Genomic DNA, 15186 nt, shown 5'->3' on the forward strand with positions numbered 1-15186 from the left:
AGATTCGCGCACACACTTCTTCTGTTTCTTCTCTGGATGGCACACTGACACACTGGTGTTGGGCCTCCAGCGTTGGCGTGTCCATCTGGTGCTACACGGCGGCATCCAGTCATCCAGGGTGCACCCAAGACCAGATTCACCCAGTCTGTAGAGATGACTGGTCCTTCGTACGAAAGTGCCTCCAGCCTATGGCGTGCTGGAGTTTGAGGGAATAAGCTTCTCGGAGGGTTGAGCCATGACGTCGAAAGACTGCGGCAAAGTTCTTTTGGGAAGATTTGGGACGACTGGATGCTGTCTGGCGTCGGTGCTTGTGGGCGCTTGCTCGCTGCCAACGCTGCTGGTGCCGCAAATGGGCATGTTCGATTTTGGCCGCATCAAGCAGCTTCCCACCCCAGCGCAGCGATCGGCACCTTTGGGTCCCTTGGGGTCTCCTTGGAGGGGCGACGAACGGCGCCACACCCTCCCTCTTCCCGTTTTTCTTCTTCCCAACTCTCACTCTCTTTCTTTCGTCTACTACTTATTCACATGTGAAGCCAGACGCCTTCTCATCAATGTTCATACACTGATTGCTAAACAAATTCTGTTCCAACGGTCGGAAGCGATCTGGTGTTGTTGCGCGCTCGTTCGTCTTCAAAAGCTCATCATGGGGGTCAATCCAGGTGTAGTGTTTCTACTGGTAAGCCCCAACAGCCGGCATCCACTAACACCATTTGAAACCATGAACGATGTCAGGTAATATCTAACCAAAATACTTCTACAGATCTGCATCGGACTGCTGACAACGGCCATGTGAGTTCTCAAACATCACCGACCGCAAATTTCTCTGCTAATCATTTCACAGCGTCGTTCACGTAACGAGCACCAATCTCGCCCTTCCCATCTCTCCGTTCTTGTCTCTGCTTCCGATTCTGCTACCCATCCTTGGCACTATAAACGCATTTTACTACCCGCGCCTGCTATTCAATGCGAGCAACTCTCTCGCTCGGACCGAGCAGCTGTTTCCTACCATTATCCAGACACTTCAAGGCATCTTGACCACCGCTGTCGCCGTTATCCTGTTGCAAACCGCTCTTCCCGGCGATGGCCTAAACTGCGCCCTGTCTACCAGCTGGCAGCGCATGTTTGTCGCCAAGGATGAGTCGACCATCAGGCGCATCCAGGATAGCCTTAATTGCTGTGGCCTGAACAGCGTCAAGGACCGCGGTTGGCCATTCGGTGCTAATGCCCGGTGCGCCGAAATTACTGGTCGAGATACTGCCTGCATCGGACCGTGGAGGGACGCAACGGTGCGGAATTCCTCCATCGACTTAGGCATCGTCATCACCGTGGGTGTGCTACAGGTATGTCTGATATAGATATATACCAGGCCACAGCCGTTCCGGGCTAATTAGACATTCGTCACAGGTTCTGACGCTGCTCTTTATGCAGAGTGCCAGCAACTGGAGACACGCATGGTGGGCGCAACCCTGGAGCCACCTCTCAGAGCGTCCGATCGAAGAGCGCCAGCGCAGACCTCTTCTCACTGCTACAATCTCCACACACTCAGCCCATGACAGTGGTGAGGAATCTGAAGACATTGTGAGATACAGCGACCTGAACCCTCATTATGGCACCACGGGAGAGGGACAACGGGGCCGTATTCGCACTGGATCCAACAGGATTGAGCCCTCTTCGCTCAGAAATGTCGAAAATGCCGAAAACGCATGGAGAGACGAGTAGTTCTCATGCCCCACGCCTTCATCGATCCAAAAATCCCTACACCTTACCAACGACGACACGATTCTCTTTCAAAAATCATTTTACCCTCTTTTGCATTGCGAGCGAGAATGGTTTGCTACCCGGGATTTGGAAGCCGGGGAATAGTTCGGCGGAGTTCGGGTTTGGCCGGTTTGTGTTTTAGTGGCCATAGTCTTTTTTTGCTAGGAGGATTCCCTTGTCTGCCTTTTCTTCTTTGGGGTTGGCTCAAATAACTATTGGAGTTGGTTCGAAATTTCGTTCATTGACGCCGCTTGTTTTGACATGCATGCGAGTAAAAGAGCCAGATCACGGCCTGCCATTGCGAATCTGAGGTTGATGATGTGAGCGATTTCCCTCGTCAAACGAATGGGACACCGACGCGAAGGAAACACTTACCGAATAGAAGCATGCCGTTTCGCTAGTGCCTCCAGGAGGTCTGGCCTCGGTTCCAACCCGCCGAGTCCCACGAACACCTTTCGTCCATCTACGCTCGCCTTCTCTGCTGCGTCGGCGATTTTGGCAACGGTAGAGTAGAAGATTTCCGAGTCATATTGCCCAGGGACTGCGAGCCTGGGATAACCAAACGTCAGCTTCAGTCTCGAAATGTCATACACGGGTCGTTTTCTACGGCGGAATGAGGGCTGAAATACTCCATGCAGAGATCTGCGCAGCCGATGAACAAGGCATCGATGCCCGGCACGGCAGCGATGGCTCTGTGATGCGGTTAACCCCAACAACATCCACGTGGGATTCTTTCCCCGTTGCGTGAGGCTGTGTGTACTCACTCTACGTTTTCAACACCTTCTCTGGTCTCGATCATGGGCATGATGAGGACATCGTCGCTGACCACCTTGTGGTTATGTTACGGCTGTTACTTGGGTAAGACAGCGTTGGGGTGCATATGCTAGCAAATTAAGTGGTGAAACTAACTGCAATACAGACGTGGGCGAATGAGGTGAACAATGGGAACGCGGAAGAGCGTGCCTTGACTATCTCCAGCATGAATAGACTATTCTACGCGACCAGTGAGTCAAACCTAAGGGGCAACAGACCTTTTCCTCGCCAATTGACTAACGATGTAGACTCTTATTTGCCTATTCTCATCTTCCCGCAGACCATGGCACCCACCTTTGAGCGAGGCTTCCCCTCTATCCTATCATTCGCGCTCGCGGCCGTGATTTTAGTCCGTAAGTTCCCCCATTTTAACGACCCCCAAGTGCGACCTTCAGGACAAACTGACAGGGAACCCTTCCAGTCATTGCGGATTTCTTGCACAAGCATCAGCTGTGACAAGAAGCAAAAGCTGCTGGCGAACAAGCTGCTTCCGAAACTGTCGTGGAGGGAGAAGTGAACAAGAAGGAGAAGGAAATGGAGGGAAGACTTTCTGGGGATATCGAGCCAGTTAGAAACTCTTCCAGTATCATTTGACTAGCAAATGTTGGAGGCGTAAACCCAGGATTGGACGTGCATGGTGGCACGCGTGGTTCCATTTGCAGACAGCACTGATATGCTATCAACCTGGAAAGTCTAGGGGATCATTGGAACATTCGAAGATAGTCGAAAGTAGAGCTGAATCTGCAATTATCTCGAGTTGACATTACTTGTTCCATGTGTTGCCTGAACGTTCTGTGATCAATCATATGCTCTTCGAACATACTGGTCAGCCATATGAATTTTGATACTCAAGCGATTGCTATGGAAAACATGCTGGCAGCGTATCAAATAATCGCCAGACTATGCTTTGCATACTTGAAGATACTTCATCGGAGTGCCTCTGGTTTCGTCACAGATGTGATCTATGCCAGCTCTCGACCGTGATGGCCGCCTATGCTTGAAGGGATCTGAGCTTGTGGTAACTTAATTGAAGCGCTTTCGACAAGCGAGTGCTGAAGTACAGAGTCCGTATTTTCCGTGACTACCTTATTCCGATGGAGACCTGCTCACTAATAATCTCACCAGCTTCCAATCTAGATCTGATATCCAGTATGGTAGCAGCTAGTCTTTCAATACCTTCCTCGAGCTCAGCTACCTCATGCCACGCCCAGCATAGTCTGATGCATCTGGAAAAGCCATTCTTCGACTCTGCTCTCTGAACGCTCCCTTTGTCCCCACTGACAACAAACATGTGTCCGAATGCGACGGGAAGGAATTTCTCTTTCAAGGCTATGGCTGCCACTGTTCGTGCCACTGGAAGGTCTTCTGGAAGCCGGAGGTATGTGAAGAAGCCTCCTGTCGTCGCTTGCGCGGCATCTTCTGGGTTATTGATTTCAACTGTGACACCTAAGGACACCAAAATCTCACGGATAGAGGCCATGAGGGCGCGGCATCTCTCACGATATGTTGGTATGAGAGTCTTCTTGATATGTGTCTGCAGACTGCCACTTCGCAGCATCTTGTCGACGAAAGTGGAAGTGAGGTGTGAGGGTGCACCGCCGGAGCTAGAAGATCCTCTGCCCAGGAGTTAGTACCATCATACGGGCTTCTTTGGCTTGTTGCATGGAGAAGCTCAGGGCAGAGACTTACACCTCGGCCAATTCTCTGGCGAAGGCCGGCGTGCCGTCCGCCCATCCAACTCTGACACCAGGCCCGATCACCTTGGAGAAAGATCCGTTGCTGAGGGTGTTTCCCCATGTACTGTAGCCGGGCATATTGCGATCTATGTCGACGAGCCTCGGCGGCACAGCTCCGACTGCGTCGTCTGGAGTAGATGAGTCCTCGGGCCAGCTCAGGAAGTCGTAGACATCGTCTGATACGACGAGGGCATCGTATTCCCGGGCAAGCGCGACAAGGTCCTTGCGGGTCTGGGGGCAAAGCGTCTTTCCGCTGGGATTTGAAAATGTTGGAACGAGATAAATGACATATTTGTAGATTTTTGGGTATGTCTTTCCCACTTTGATGGTGGGAATGTCGGGCCGGCCGAGTTTCTTAGCATCCTCAACGGCTTGAGCTTCGGTAGCGGCCAGCTTCCGGCGTAAAAAGGCAATTATTGATGACTATCAGGATGACTTTCGATATTATGGGGTTAGTCCATATGTGTCCATCGACAATAAAGAAGGCAGACTAACACGCGGCCAACACGGTGGACACGATGATCCTATGCCGATGTGACAGCGACCATGCTGAGTTCATCACGAGGTGGGATAAGAAGCCGGAGAACTCCTTGATATTCGGAAACTGCCTAAGTTTTCTCCAGTGTGATCGGCCCCAGGGAAGAAACCTTGTGTTCTGAGAGCGGTCGACGCAGTCTCTTCCTTCATCCAAGCCTTGGAGGTTGGAAAGCTTGCGGGAAGGGATTAAGTGGCAGTCAAAAAGGGATGGAGAGCCTCCGCTGGATTGATGACCTCTAACGAGGCCGTTAAGTCCATAGTGACCGAGGAACAGTACAATGCCTGAATGAAAGAGGTTAGAGATACGTTCATAGCGTTGCAAGACTGGCGAGCGACCGCCAAGCGCATTCTCGGGAAGGACATCACGTTCGACTGGGAATTTCAAAAGGCACCTCTTGGCCAGTACATGTGGCAAGGGAGTATAGAGGCTGTCATTGACTGATGTATTCCCGCAGCTCCCTTGGGAGACGTTACGTGAAGCTGTCAAAGTACGTCCCCCCAGCCCTTCAGAACCCAATCGCTTGACTAACTTGATGTAGATAAACCAAGTATGTCTCACAGACAAGTTTGAATATGCCTCTAGAAGCCTGCATGCGCTGACAAACAGCGTCGCAGACAAGGAAGATATGCACGGATTCTATACCGCCTCTCTGCCTGGAGGCACTGGCGCATACGACTTTAGTAAGAGCGAGTCCTCTCCGGAAGAAGTCGAGACCTTCCCCGCGGACATTGTAAAAATGGGTATTATGTAGCAGGTACAGCCAATCTGGGCTACGCAGGGCTTGAGCCTGCATGCCAAGCAGTTTGCGGAGAGATTCAAATAGGAAGAGATTGCCGGTTACATGCGGGACGTGGCTGCTCCCGCGATGGAGAGCATGGCTACCGATAAGTATGGGAAGCCAACGTCACCTGGCGGATACCTCGCCGATGTGTTCTCTGATGTTGTTGGATGAAGGGAGATCACGGAGCGCGCCTAAGAGGGTAAGTTGACTTGGCTGCTGTTGTGCTTCACATACGTATGCGCTGTTACGCTCCGGGGAAAGAGCGGCAGCGGACTATCATCTGTCATCGGCCAATTAGACATGCTGTGTTTGCACTAGATGTTATCGTGATATCAGTAAACAAGTCTTGCTAAACGCCTCCATTTCCTGACCAATTATATAACCTCAGTATGCTGATGGCTGAAGCGATATGTTCAGTCGTCTACGTGTGACTGTGTTGCACGAAATGTGAGTGAGAAATAAGGCTCTTGACACGAAAACTCAATCTCTCATCATACGTATGATTTGCATATAATGTTTCACAACATGGAGAGTAAACGACCCGCGTCGAACGAGAGGCTGTTACTACCGCCTCCCAAGGGCGGATATTTGAACTCCCTTTCCCTTCATGTTTTGTGTTATCTAACCACTTCTTCAATCTACACTGGTTCATTGATTAAAGGATATTCATCAAGAAACTCACTATGGAACCTCTCGGCAGCAAGTATGCATCTTCAGCCTGTACGTCGATGTCTATGGCCTTGCTCGTATTCACGTTTATCTCTATTGTCCTCTATCTACTAGTCTCCCACATTCGGCAAAACTCACAACTAAATATGAAGAAGACCCTTTCTTTACCCCCGGGACCGCCTCGATTGCCAATTTTCGGAAATTTCTTCAATGCGCCAGAGATATGCTTCAACTGGTTGACCCATTACCAATGGAAGTACTTGTACGGACCAATCGTGCATTATGAAAAGGGAGGCCAGTCTCACATCGTCCTTACAACGGTCGAAGCGGCTCACGATCTTTTGAACAAGCGAGCAAGCAGTTATTCAGGACGCACATTCAGTCTTTACGCAGGAGAGCTCGTTTGTAACAACTACAACATTCTCTTTCTACAGTACGATACCCAGTTCCGGCTCCATCAACGGCTCCATGCTAAGGGACTCAACCCTCGCTCCGTGGCGCCGTACCATCCTCTGATAGAGTTGGAATCGCTTCAGCTGCTGAACGATCTGTTGTCAGAGATACAAGAGAAAAGCAGCGAGAAGCAAATGGGAGCTGCTGTAAACCCTCACTGGCACTTCCGACGCGCAGCATCCAGCAACGTGAGCATGATAGCTTGGGGCTATCGGCTGCTGAGAGGCAATCCCGAGCATGAAGCACAAATTAAATTCTTCGACGTCGCCCCAACCTCGGTAGTCTTGAAGACTACGCAAACATGGTACGATATCTTCCCTTGGCTAAAACATCTTTCTTACGCCATTTCTCCGTGGAAACGGGCAGCAAAGGTCCTCTTCGAGCGCGAGGAGGCTCATTACTTGGGCAATTTTCGTAGCGCACTGAAAAGACCCGGTTATAACCTGAGCAAACAAATTGCCGACAGCACTGATATCTCGGATATGGGCATGTGCGAGACTGAGCAGGCGTGGGTTGTTGGAACGTTGACATTAGCCAATGGTGATACCAGCGTCGCCACTCTGTGCTGGTTCGTCGTTGCCATGTTGACGTATCCGCATGTCTTTGGCAAGGCTCAGGCCATGATCGATGAAGTCGTTGGTCATAATCGCTTGCCTGCTTTCGAAGACCGGGAGAAGCTGCCATATGTCGACGCGATGATCGAGGAAGTCATGCGGTGGCGACCTATCCTACCAGCTGGGCTGGACCATGCGGCCGTTGAGGAAGATGAGTACAAGGGATATAGAATTCCGGCGGGAGCGACGATAATTCACTCCCAGTGGGCGATTACGCGGGACAAAGAGGTGTATGGCGCGGACTGCGACGACTTCAGGCCGGAGAGATGGATCGAGAATGGAGACCTACCCAGGACCGCCTTTGGATACGGAAGACGACTTTGCCCAGGCAGGCATGTAGGCAGAGAAGGTCTATGGATATTGTTTGCCCGGCTCATTTGGGCATTTCGTCTTGAGCAAACAACGGATCCGGTCACACTGAAGAAGAAAGTGGTTGATCCGATGTCCATGATGCCGGCGGGCTTCGTTATTGGGCCAAATCCTTTTGAAGCATTGTTCATTCCTAGAGGTCCATGGGTTGAGGGCCTTGTACATCAAGATCTTCAAAGTGCAGAGAAGGATGTTGGAAAGATCATGGAGCAGGTGGACACGGATAAGAGGCTCTAGTTGCTTCAAGATGAGTTGCAAGTGGTCTTGGCTTACCGAAGATTGTGGGTGTGTCCTTCACAACACGTTTTCACATCGTTTGATTGCTTTCATTCTCCATCCTAGCTTATCTATCAACCACAAGATGATAGAAAGCGACAAAGGCCCAAACGATTACTAGGTCTTGACGATTGGTGTACCATTCTTAGCCGCTAGCATTGAGAGTTGCGGGGTGCATTGAAGCAGCTTGGATGTATGTCTTCCCCATGGGGTGAGAGTGGTCCTTGTTTGATGTTGGCCCGATTTCCGGCTCAATTGAACCGAGATATTGAGTGCCGCTGACGGCCCAGCTGTGGAAGCGTTGATTCGGAATGAGTGGCTCGGGCAACCATTTGACGTTCAGCGACGACGATTCGGGTACCCACTTTGCCGAGTCTAGGTAGGCATTATTACTCCTCCAATGGCAGTCGGGCATTGGAGGGTGTGCCGTGGTTGCGTGACATCAGGCAAATCGCCCGTGTCATTTACTGAGCTGTAAATCTGGAGAGACTGCGGCATCAAGACAATGAGCCTGGCAACGACGGAAACGGAGTGGACTAACGGGAGTTCGGACTGAGTTGAGATCATTCAAGTGAACGGCGTCAACAAGCCTGTGTGCGTATAGACAGAGTCAGTATAATCTAGTAGCTACTTATACAGCTCATTCCTCGGTCAATCCAGGTAGATCTAAGTGATTCAAGGACAACAGCACGGGTTGAAACGTCCATATTACTCATCAAAGGTGTCTTGAAAGGCTGAAATTATGAAGTTTCTCAACCTTCTCTCAGCCTCTTTCGCTCTTTCTACTGCCTTCTTGACACAAGCGGCCCGGCCCTTGGAAAATCTTGGCCGAGGCGTCGTTGCTGTGCGCGCAAGCGACGAAGCCATCTTGGTCACCTGGCGTCTTCTTGGACTGGATCCATCAGGAATCGGCTTCAACGTCTATCGTGTCACGGCGACTTCCCCGACAAAACTCAACGACAAGATCCTCACGAGCGGCACCAATTTCCTTGATTTTACCGCTAATCCGGATGAAATCAATACCTACTTCGTACGGCCCGTCATTGACGGCAAAGAACAAGATGCTAGCGGATCTTTCAGTCTACCTGCCAAGAATGCGGTCGAGCCGGTTGTCCGGGTCCCTATCCGCAGCGGTGGCGCTGTCAAATTCGTCTGGGTTGGTGATCTTGACGGAGACGGCGAGTGGGACTATGTTCTCGACAGACAGACTTCTCCACAGACTATTGAGGCTTACACCGGTAATGGGACTTTTCTCTGGGAAGTCAGTCTTGGTCCAAATAGCGAGAATCAAAACAACATAGAGCCGGGATCATCGACAATTGACGTTGGTCATTGGGATGGTGTCACCGTTTTCGACTTCGACAGTGATGGACGCGCCGAAGTTGCGATTCGTATTGCCAATGGAGTTGTGTTTGGGGACGGGAAGACATTCGGCGATGGAGAAACGAATAACTACCAGTCCATGGCTATTCTTGACGGGCGCACGGGAGCTCTTCGAGCCTTCGCCCCGGTTCCTACGGATTACATTGACGACGGACCGCTCGCCGCCCGCCTTGGTGCTGGGTTTCTGGACGGAGAGACACCCCATCTGGTTGCGTATATGAAGAACCGCATTGGGTCTGGCGATTTCAACTTGATGTATGTGACCTGGACCTTTGACGGTACATCTCTGAAGCAGAAGTGGAAGTGGAACCGGGGCTACAAGAATTTTCCTGACGGGCACAACACGCGCATCATTGATCTCGATGGGAACGGAAAGGATGAGGTCCTTGAGATCGGCTTTGCCTTGAATGGAGATGGCACGGAGAGGTACACCCTCGGGGATCAGGGTATCATCCACGGCGATCGATTCCATCTCGCCAAGATTGACCCGAATCGTGAAGGGCTTCAGGGGTACGGCGTGCAGCAGCGAAACCCAGATCTGATCTACGAGTACTACTACGATGGGTCATCTGGCGAGATCATCTGGAAGCACGTCGGCAACAACGTGACCGACGTTGCCCGCGGCATGGTCGGTGACATTGACCCAACCCATCCGGGCATGGAAGTATGGTCGTTCTCAGGAGTTTACAACGCCAAAGAGAATGAGCTCACAGAGTCGGACACTGAGCTCGCCCCTTGGCCCCATCTTGGTCTTTGGTGGGATGGGGACGAGCTGCTCGAACTTTTCAACGATGGCAAGTTTGAGAAGTGGGATTGGGAAAATCCTAGTACTTCTAACAGTCTCCCTCGAATATTGAGAGTCAGCGATTTCGGCGGAGTGACTGCCGGCAGATATCCTAACTTTATTGGTGACATCCTTGGTGACTGGAGAGAGGAAGTCATTGTCACCAATGAAGCTGCCGATGAGTTGCTAATCTTCACGACGGACCAGCCGAGCGATATCCGCTTGTATACTCTGGCTCATAATCCTGCATACCGCAATGCAATGACTCTGAAGGGGTACATGCAATCTCACCATGTCGACTATTTTCTCGGCAAGGATATGAAGACGCCACCTCAGCCAAATATTCGATACACAGTTGCGAAGTAGACAAAGTTTGAAAAGCGGGTTACTTCAGGATCTTAATTGCAATGATAAGACTCTGGAAGAGACGCAACTAGTCCAGATAATCGGGATGCTGTAAATAGTGCTGGTGAAGGATTACTTGAGCAAACAATCATACGTGAATCCATGTAGGTTGCACCTGTAAATATAGCAAAGCTATTTTGATGATGGTTTTAACTTGCAAAAGAACCCAAAATTAATATTCACAACTTTTCTGTCTTCTTTTAAGAAAAAACCCTGCACTACGTGACATCCAATTCGATACCTAGGATGCATCAGGCCCCTTCTTCACTCTCAACAACTGCGCCCAGTCAATAGCACCATCCTTGCAGAATTCCTTGTCGATCTTGCAGCAGCCACCGTTGAAAGGGATCTGCAACAGAGCGTTCGGCTGCTTGACCTCAGTGTTTCCCTTTCCTTTTTCCTCCTTGCCGCCGATCCAGATGCCGCAGAAATCGTCACGGCCACCAAAGGTTCTCAGGGTGCAAGCTCTGGGGTCGATCTCCACCACGGCACCATCCTTGCCGCGGGTGGACCAGATGTTGTTCTTCCAGCTCATCTTGGGGCCGTTGAGGGTGTCGGCGTCTTCTTTTGTGTTGCCGAGGTGCGGGCATTCTGAGCTCGCTACGGCAAAGACGTCTGCGCACTGGTCGGTGCAACTTTGAGCGACAGAGTGGCCGGCCAACGCGGCGATGAAGAGAAGAACGGTAGAAAAGGAATGCATGATGAATACAAGTTGTTGTAGGGAGCGTGGCTTCTGATTGATTAAATACTCCAGGTCGTCGTTGATAGAGAGGAAGTAGTGAGTTCAGTAAGCTGTTGATGTACTGGCTGAGACTTCCCTAGTCTGGCTACTTATATGACTAGGACCATTGGGAGCCTATAGAAGACTGACGTATCCACGAGACTCTGCGCCATTGCCGTCATGGCCGAGTATCTTACGGTAGTTTAATTGCATGGGGTTCTGCCGACGGTGGATGGAGACTAAGGAATTCCGCGATAATTGTGTTTCGGCTTGGGTGAAATACGACGCTCAGACGTTGGAAGGGTTTAGTTAATTACATGATTGTACTTATAGTATGATCGCGAAAGTTAATATAAGTGCGCAGCCGTACCTGACAGTTGACACACACCTCATAAGCCCCGGCTGTTCTCAGCTCGGTCCAGTTGGTGATCCTGGATATGGCTGGGCGTTTATCCTCAACTGCGCCGATGTAAAATAGACTTCCCGTCAGTTCCATGCACCGAAAAACCTTGCTGGTTGCAATGAACGGCATCTCCGTGCGTTGGTTCACTTTCTACAGTACAGTATATACTACAAAGTCAACATCATTGGGAATAATTATTGTAAATGGGTGCCGGCGTTCTCGGCTCCAAGGCTCCACCGACCATTTGACAAAAGTCTATACGCGATGTTCGATTTTGGAGGCGGAGAGACCGAATCAATCATCACCGGTATATTTTTGACTTTTCGAAGCTATTATCTGTGTCATAACTCGCCGTATGCTCCATTTGTGTCTCGGACTTTGGGCCGAACGAGATGGATACGAGCTTTGTGGGTAACGAAGTTGAAGCTGTTCACATAGCAAGTAGCATTGTAAGTTGATTAGAACTGTGTCTTGAGTACTGTGATCACTATTTAAGCGCCTGCCCGTTAGCCGACTTCGGGTCCAAGTCTCATGCATATTCAACTTCTTCAAGAAGCATCTGCTCTCTGCTTCCACACTCATTTGACCAACTATTCGTACCATTTCTAGCAATGCGGTCCATAATCTTTTACTGCCTCGTGGTTCTCTGTGGCCTCCTGTGCCTCGGCCACTGCGACGAGCTCGACGACGCCGGCTACAGCGTCAGCAACAGTGGCGACAAGTGGACAGTATCGTCAGGCGGCTACATCATCAACGAGTTCCGCATCGACGGCAACCGTATCAAGGTCGACTTCGTCGCCAACGGCTTTGACGAAAAGGGCGTCTCCCTGCGCGACATCATCGCCCGTGTCTGGGGACGCGCGGGAAAGTGGCTGTCCGACCTCGACTCTGTGCAGTTCGTCGACGTCATGGAGTACAGGGCCATGAATTCGATCGCGCAGGCCCGGCAGATGCGCGGTGTCGGACCCAAGACGAGCTTCCAGATCGACATGGGCGAGATTGGATGGGGGCAGATCACCGACAACCCGTTTTACTGGCACGTTCATAAGATGTGCTGGGAGTGGAACAGTATGGAGGGCAAGGACGTCACGGGGGCGTATGTTTCCAGTTTGGAGGACTCGGAGGGAATTCAGCCAGATGACTTGATTTTCTACATTGGCGAGTATGATCAGCCTTCGCCGAGAAAGTAGACTGAACGCCGCGGTTCGCGTAGAAGATTAGGTGAATCTTCCTTGTAGCCCTGAACCTACCTATCTGGCATGGAAGAGAAAAGCAGCCGATAGGCTCTCGCAGTCGATCTGACATAGGCACTTGGATTGCCTCGAAAGCCAGTGGATAGAAGTCGCCTTCAAGCAACCACAGGGAATGGGGACTGGTTCAGTCATAATTAGACCACGTTTTATCGTGTATTAATAAACTGCACTGATCCAATGATAACTAATAGTGATCCACTGTCTTTCGAGTAGCTTACATCTTTCCCATCCTTCTCGGTGGTACCTTCGCTACGAAGAGACGGTCAATCTCATCAAAGGTCTTACCCTTGAGTTCAGGGACGTAGAAGAAGCTTCCCACAGTACCAATCAACGCCAGTCCCCCAAAGATGAATCCAACCTTGCCCTTCAAGTTGCCCTCATCCGGGTTGACCATGTAAGGAATCGCAAAGTTCATCGCCAAGCCACAGATTGCTTGGGTAGCGGTAGCAAGGGCCATGGTTTTCGCGCGTAGAACAGAGCTGGAAGCCTCGCCTAGGATGGCAAAAGCCATGGCACCAATGGTCATGAAGTACACGAAAGCATAGATGACTGTGCAGGCGGCTTGCACCCACTTTGCGGCATCCGTGGGGACGACGTCCATGATACCAATGAGAAGGAGGAGCGTGGTCAGGGCTCCCATTCCAGAGATGAAGATCTTCCGGCGGCCAAAGGACTCAATGACGAACCAACTGACAATGTTTCCGAGGACACCGCAAGCTGTGACGCCCACACCGAGGTCGAAGGATTTCGAGACGTCGAGGCCAGCGAGCTGGAAGAAGTATGTCGAGTATCCGAGGACAAAGATAATACCGACCTTGTCTAGAGTCAGTAAAGAGTCGGGCGCAGCAAGGTCAGGAGGAACCTACCAAGTGCTGGCAAAGAAAGACACCAGTTGATATACCTGTCCGAAGAAGGTTGGTGCCCTTGAAACAGTCGACAAATCCAAGCTCATGTGTTTGGTTCAAGTTCTCCTCCTCAATTGTCGCCACAATTCCAGACAGCCTGGCATTGACATCGTAGTCCTGCCCATAGAGCTTCTTGAGTGACTTTGCTGCTTGCTCCAGTTTGTCCTTGCGGGCAAGGTACCAGGGGGTCTCGGGCGTGAAGGGCAAGAAAACGGCGAGGAAGAGGACGAAGAAGAGCTGGGTGGCGAAGGGTCCACGGTAGGCCCAGCGATCGGATCTTTCTCCAAAGGCCTTGACAACAGCATTGGACAAGAGCTGGCCAAGGGCGATGCCCAAGTTAACACCAGCTGTGGCATATCCTCGAAGGGCGACGGGAGCCAGCTCACTGCATGCGAGGGGTGCAAGCGTGAGGTAGAAACCGAGTCCCAGGCCGAGGATCAGCTTGGAGCAGAGGAAAGCTGCCCTGGTATCTGAGAGGATCTCGCCGACGCAGCCGCCGGTGCAGATGACGACGCCGATTAGGAGGGAATTCTTGCGTCCGATTCTATCTGCGAGCCAACTGCAGGCAAAGCCTCCGAAGAACTGACCGACGGTGCTGATGATGTTGAAGGCGGACTGCCAATCCGCGGGGAGAATCGCTTCGCCGTCGAGTACATATCTGTTGAGTCTCTAGTTAGTCTTTGCAATTTTGCGAGGATGGTGGTTTGGGCCAGGAGATTGCGTATGGATCCGTACCCAAAGTCTCTCCTGAAGGATGCGACGGAAATCATGGCACCGTTGATCTGCGCATCAAACCCCCTAAGAGTCGCGTAGTCAGCCAATTGCAACTCTTGGAGGTCATCCTGTATGTTTTACCATCCGATGGCGGCCATTGCCCAGTAGAAACACCACCGGACAATGGCTTTGTGGTTCTTGAAGACTTCTCGCACAGTGAGATCATGCTCCTGCTGGTTGGTCGAACCGACGGCCATTCCCTTGGCATCATGATGGGAAACACTTGCTTCCAAGTGATCCGAAACGTCGTTCTTCTCTGCCATGTTTGATGGGATTTGCCACAGAATGTGACAAACTTCGATTGTGACTCGATGTGGAAACTGAAGATGGCTAACCAGGGTCGAGGAGCGGCGGAGACTGGGGAACAAAAGAATGATCACCAGGAAATCTGGGGAAGTCTTGGAGATTATATCCTTTGCCAACTCCTAATTACGGCAGTCAGGTTGCTGGAACACCCTATTCGTGATGGTGCTATAATCCCGAGCAACCTCAGTGTGTTGAGGTCATTCGGATAGTTCTTGCTGAACCCCTTGTCCAAGGACAACAGGACG

At 51.1% G+C, this 15186-nt stretch overlaps 8 protein-coding genes across 8 annotated transcripts; 5 read left to right on the forward strand and 3 right to left on the reverse strand.

Moving 5' to 3' along the window:
• Window positions 1-643: 643 nt before the first annotated feature.
• CPAR01_02049 (tetraspanin) lies at window positions 644-1719 on the forward strand (the record flags this gene model as incomplete). Its single annotated transcript, XM_060486337.1, has 4 exons — window positions 644-676; window positions 761-789; window positions 842-1340; window positions 1405-1719. 4 exons carry the CDS (start codon window positions 644-646, stop codon window positions 1717-1719), a joined length of 876 nt encoding a protein of 291 aa, XP_060353665.1.
• An 845-nt stretch (window positions 1720-2564) lies between these two features.
• Window positions 2565-3088, forward strand: CPAR01_02050 (uncharacterized protein; the record flags this gene model as incomplete). The annotated part of the gene is made up of 2 exons (XM_060486338.1): window positions 2565-2616; window positions 2655-3088. 2 exons carry the CDS (start codon window positions 2565-2567, stop codon window positions 3086-3088), a joined length of 486 nt encoding a protein of 161 aa, XP_060353666.1.
• Window positions 3089-3652: 564 nt separating this feature from the next.
• CPAR01_02051 (aminotransferase) lies at window positions 3653-5437 on the reverse strand (the record flags this gene model as incomplete). Its single annotated transcript, XM_060486339.1, has 4 exons — window positions 3653-4187; window positions 4261-4730; window positions 4870-5303; window positions 5404-5437. The coding sequence occupies 4 exons, from the start codon at window positions 5435-5437 to the stop codon at window positions 3653-3655; spliced, it is 1473 nt and encodes a 490-aa protein (XP_060353667.1).
• Window positions 5438-6309: 872 nt separating this feature from the next.
• Window positions 6310-7968, forward strand: CPAR01_02052 (cytochrome P450; the record flags this gene model as incomplete). Its single annotated transcript, XM_060486340.1, has 1 exon — window positions 6310-7968. The coding sequence occupies one exon, from the start codon at window positions 6310-6312 to the stop codon at window positions 7966-7968; it is 1659 nt and encodes a 552-aa protein (XP_060353668.1).
• A 781-nt stretch (window positions 7969-8749) lies between these two features.
• Window positions 8750-10540, forward strand: CPAR01_02053 (uncharacterized protein; the record flags this gene model as incomplete). The annotated part of the gene is made up of 1 exon (XM_060486341.1): window positions 8750-10540. One exon carries the CDS (start codon window positions 8750-8752, stop codon window positions 10538-10540), a length of 1791 nt encoding a protein of 596 aa, XP_060353669.1.
• A 280-nt stretch (window positions 10541-10820) lies between these two features.
• On the reverse strand, window positions 10821-11279 carry CPAR01_02054 (uncharacterized protein; the record flags this gene model as incomplete). Its single annotated transcript, XM_060486342.1, has 1 exon — window positions 10821-11279. The coding sequence occupies one exon, from the start codon at window positions 11277-11279 to the stop codon at window positions 10821-10823; it is 459 nt and encodes a 152-aa protein (XP_060353670.1).
• A 1035-nt stretch (window positions 11280-12314) lies between these two features.
• On the forward strand, window positions 12315-12893 carry CPAR01_02055 (uncharacterized protein; the record flags this gene model as incomplete). Its single annotated transcript, XM_060486343.1, has 1 exon — window positions 12315-12893. The coding sequence occupies one exon, from the start codon at window positions 12315-12317 to the stop codon at window positions 12891-12893; it is 579 nt and encodes a 192-aa protein (XP_060353671.1).
• Window positions 12894-13170: 277 nt separating this feature from the next.
• On the reverse strand, window positions 13171-14898 carry CPAR01_02056 (maltose permease; the record flags this gene model as incomplete). Its single annotated transcript, XM_060486344.1, has 4 exons — window positions 13171-13770; window positions 13823-14519; window positions 14597-14659; window positions 14717-14898. 4 exons carry the CDS (start codon window positions 14896-14898, stop codon window positions 13171-13173), a joined length of 1542 nt encoding a protein of 513 aa, XP_060353672.1.
• Window positions 14899-15186: the final 288 nt, after the last annotated feature.

The sequence above is a fragment of the Colletotrichum paranaense genome (genome assembly GCF_030867605.1).
Source record: "Colletotrichum paranaense strain IMI 384185 chromosome Unknown Scaffold_2.1, whole genome shotgun sequence".
NCBI lineage: Eukaryota > Fungi > Ascomycota > Sordariomycetes > Glomerellales > Glomerellaceae > Colletotrichum > Colletotrichum paranaense.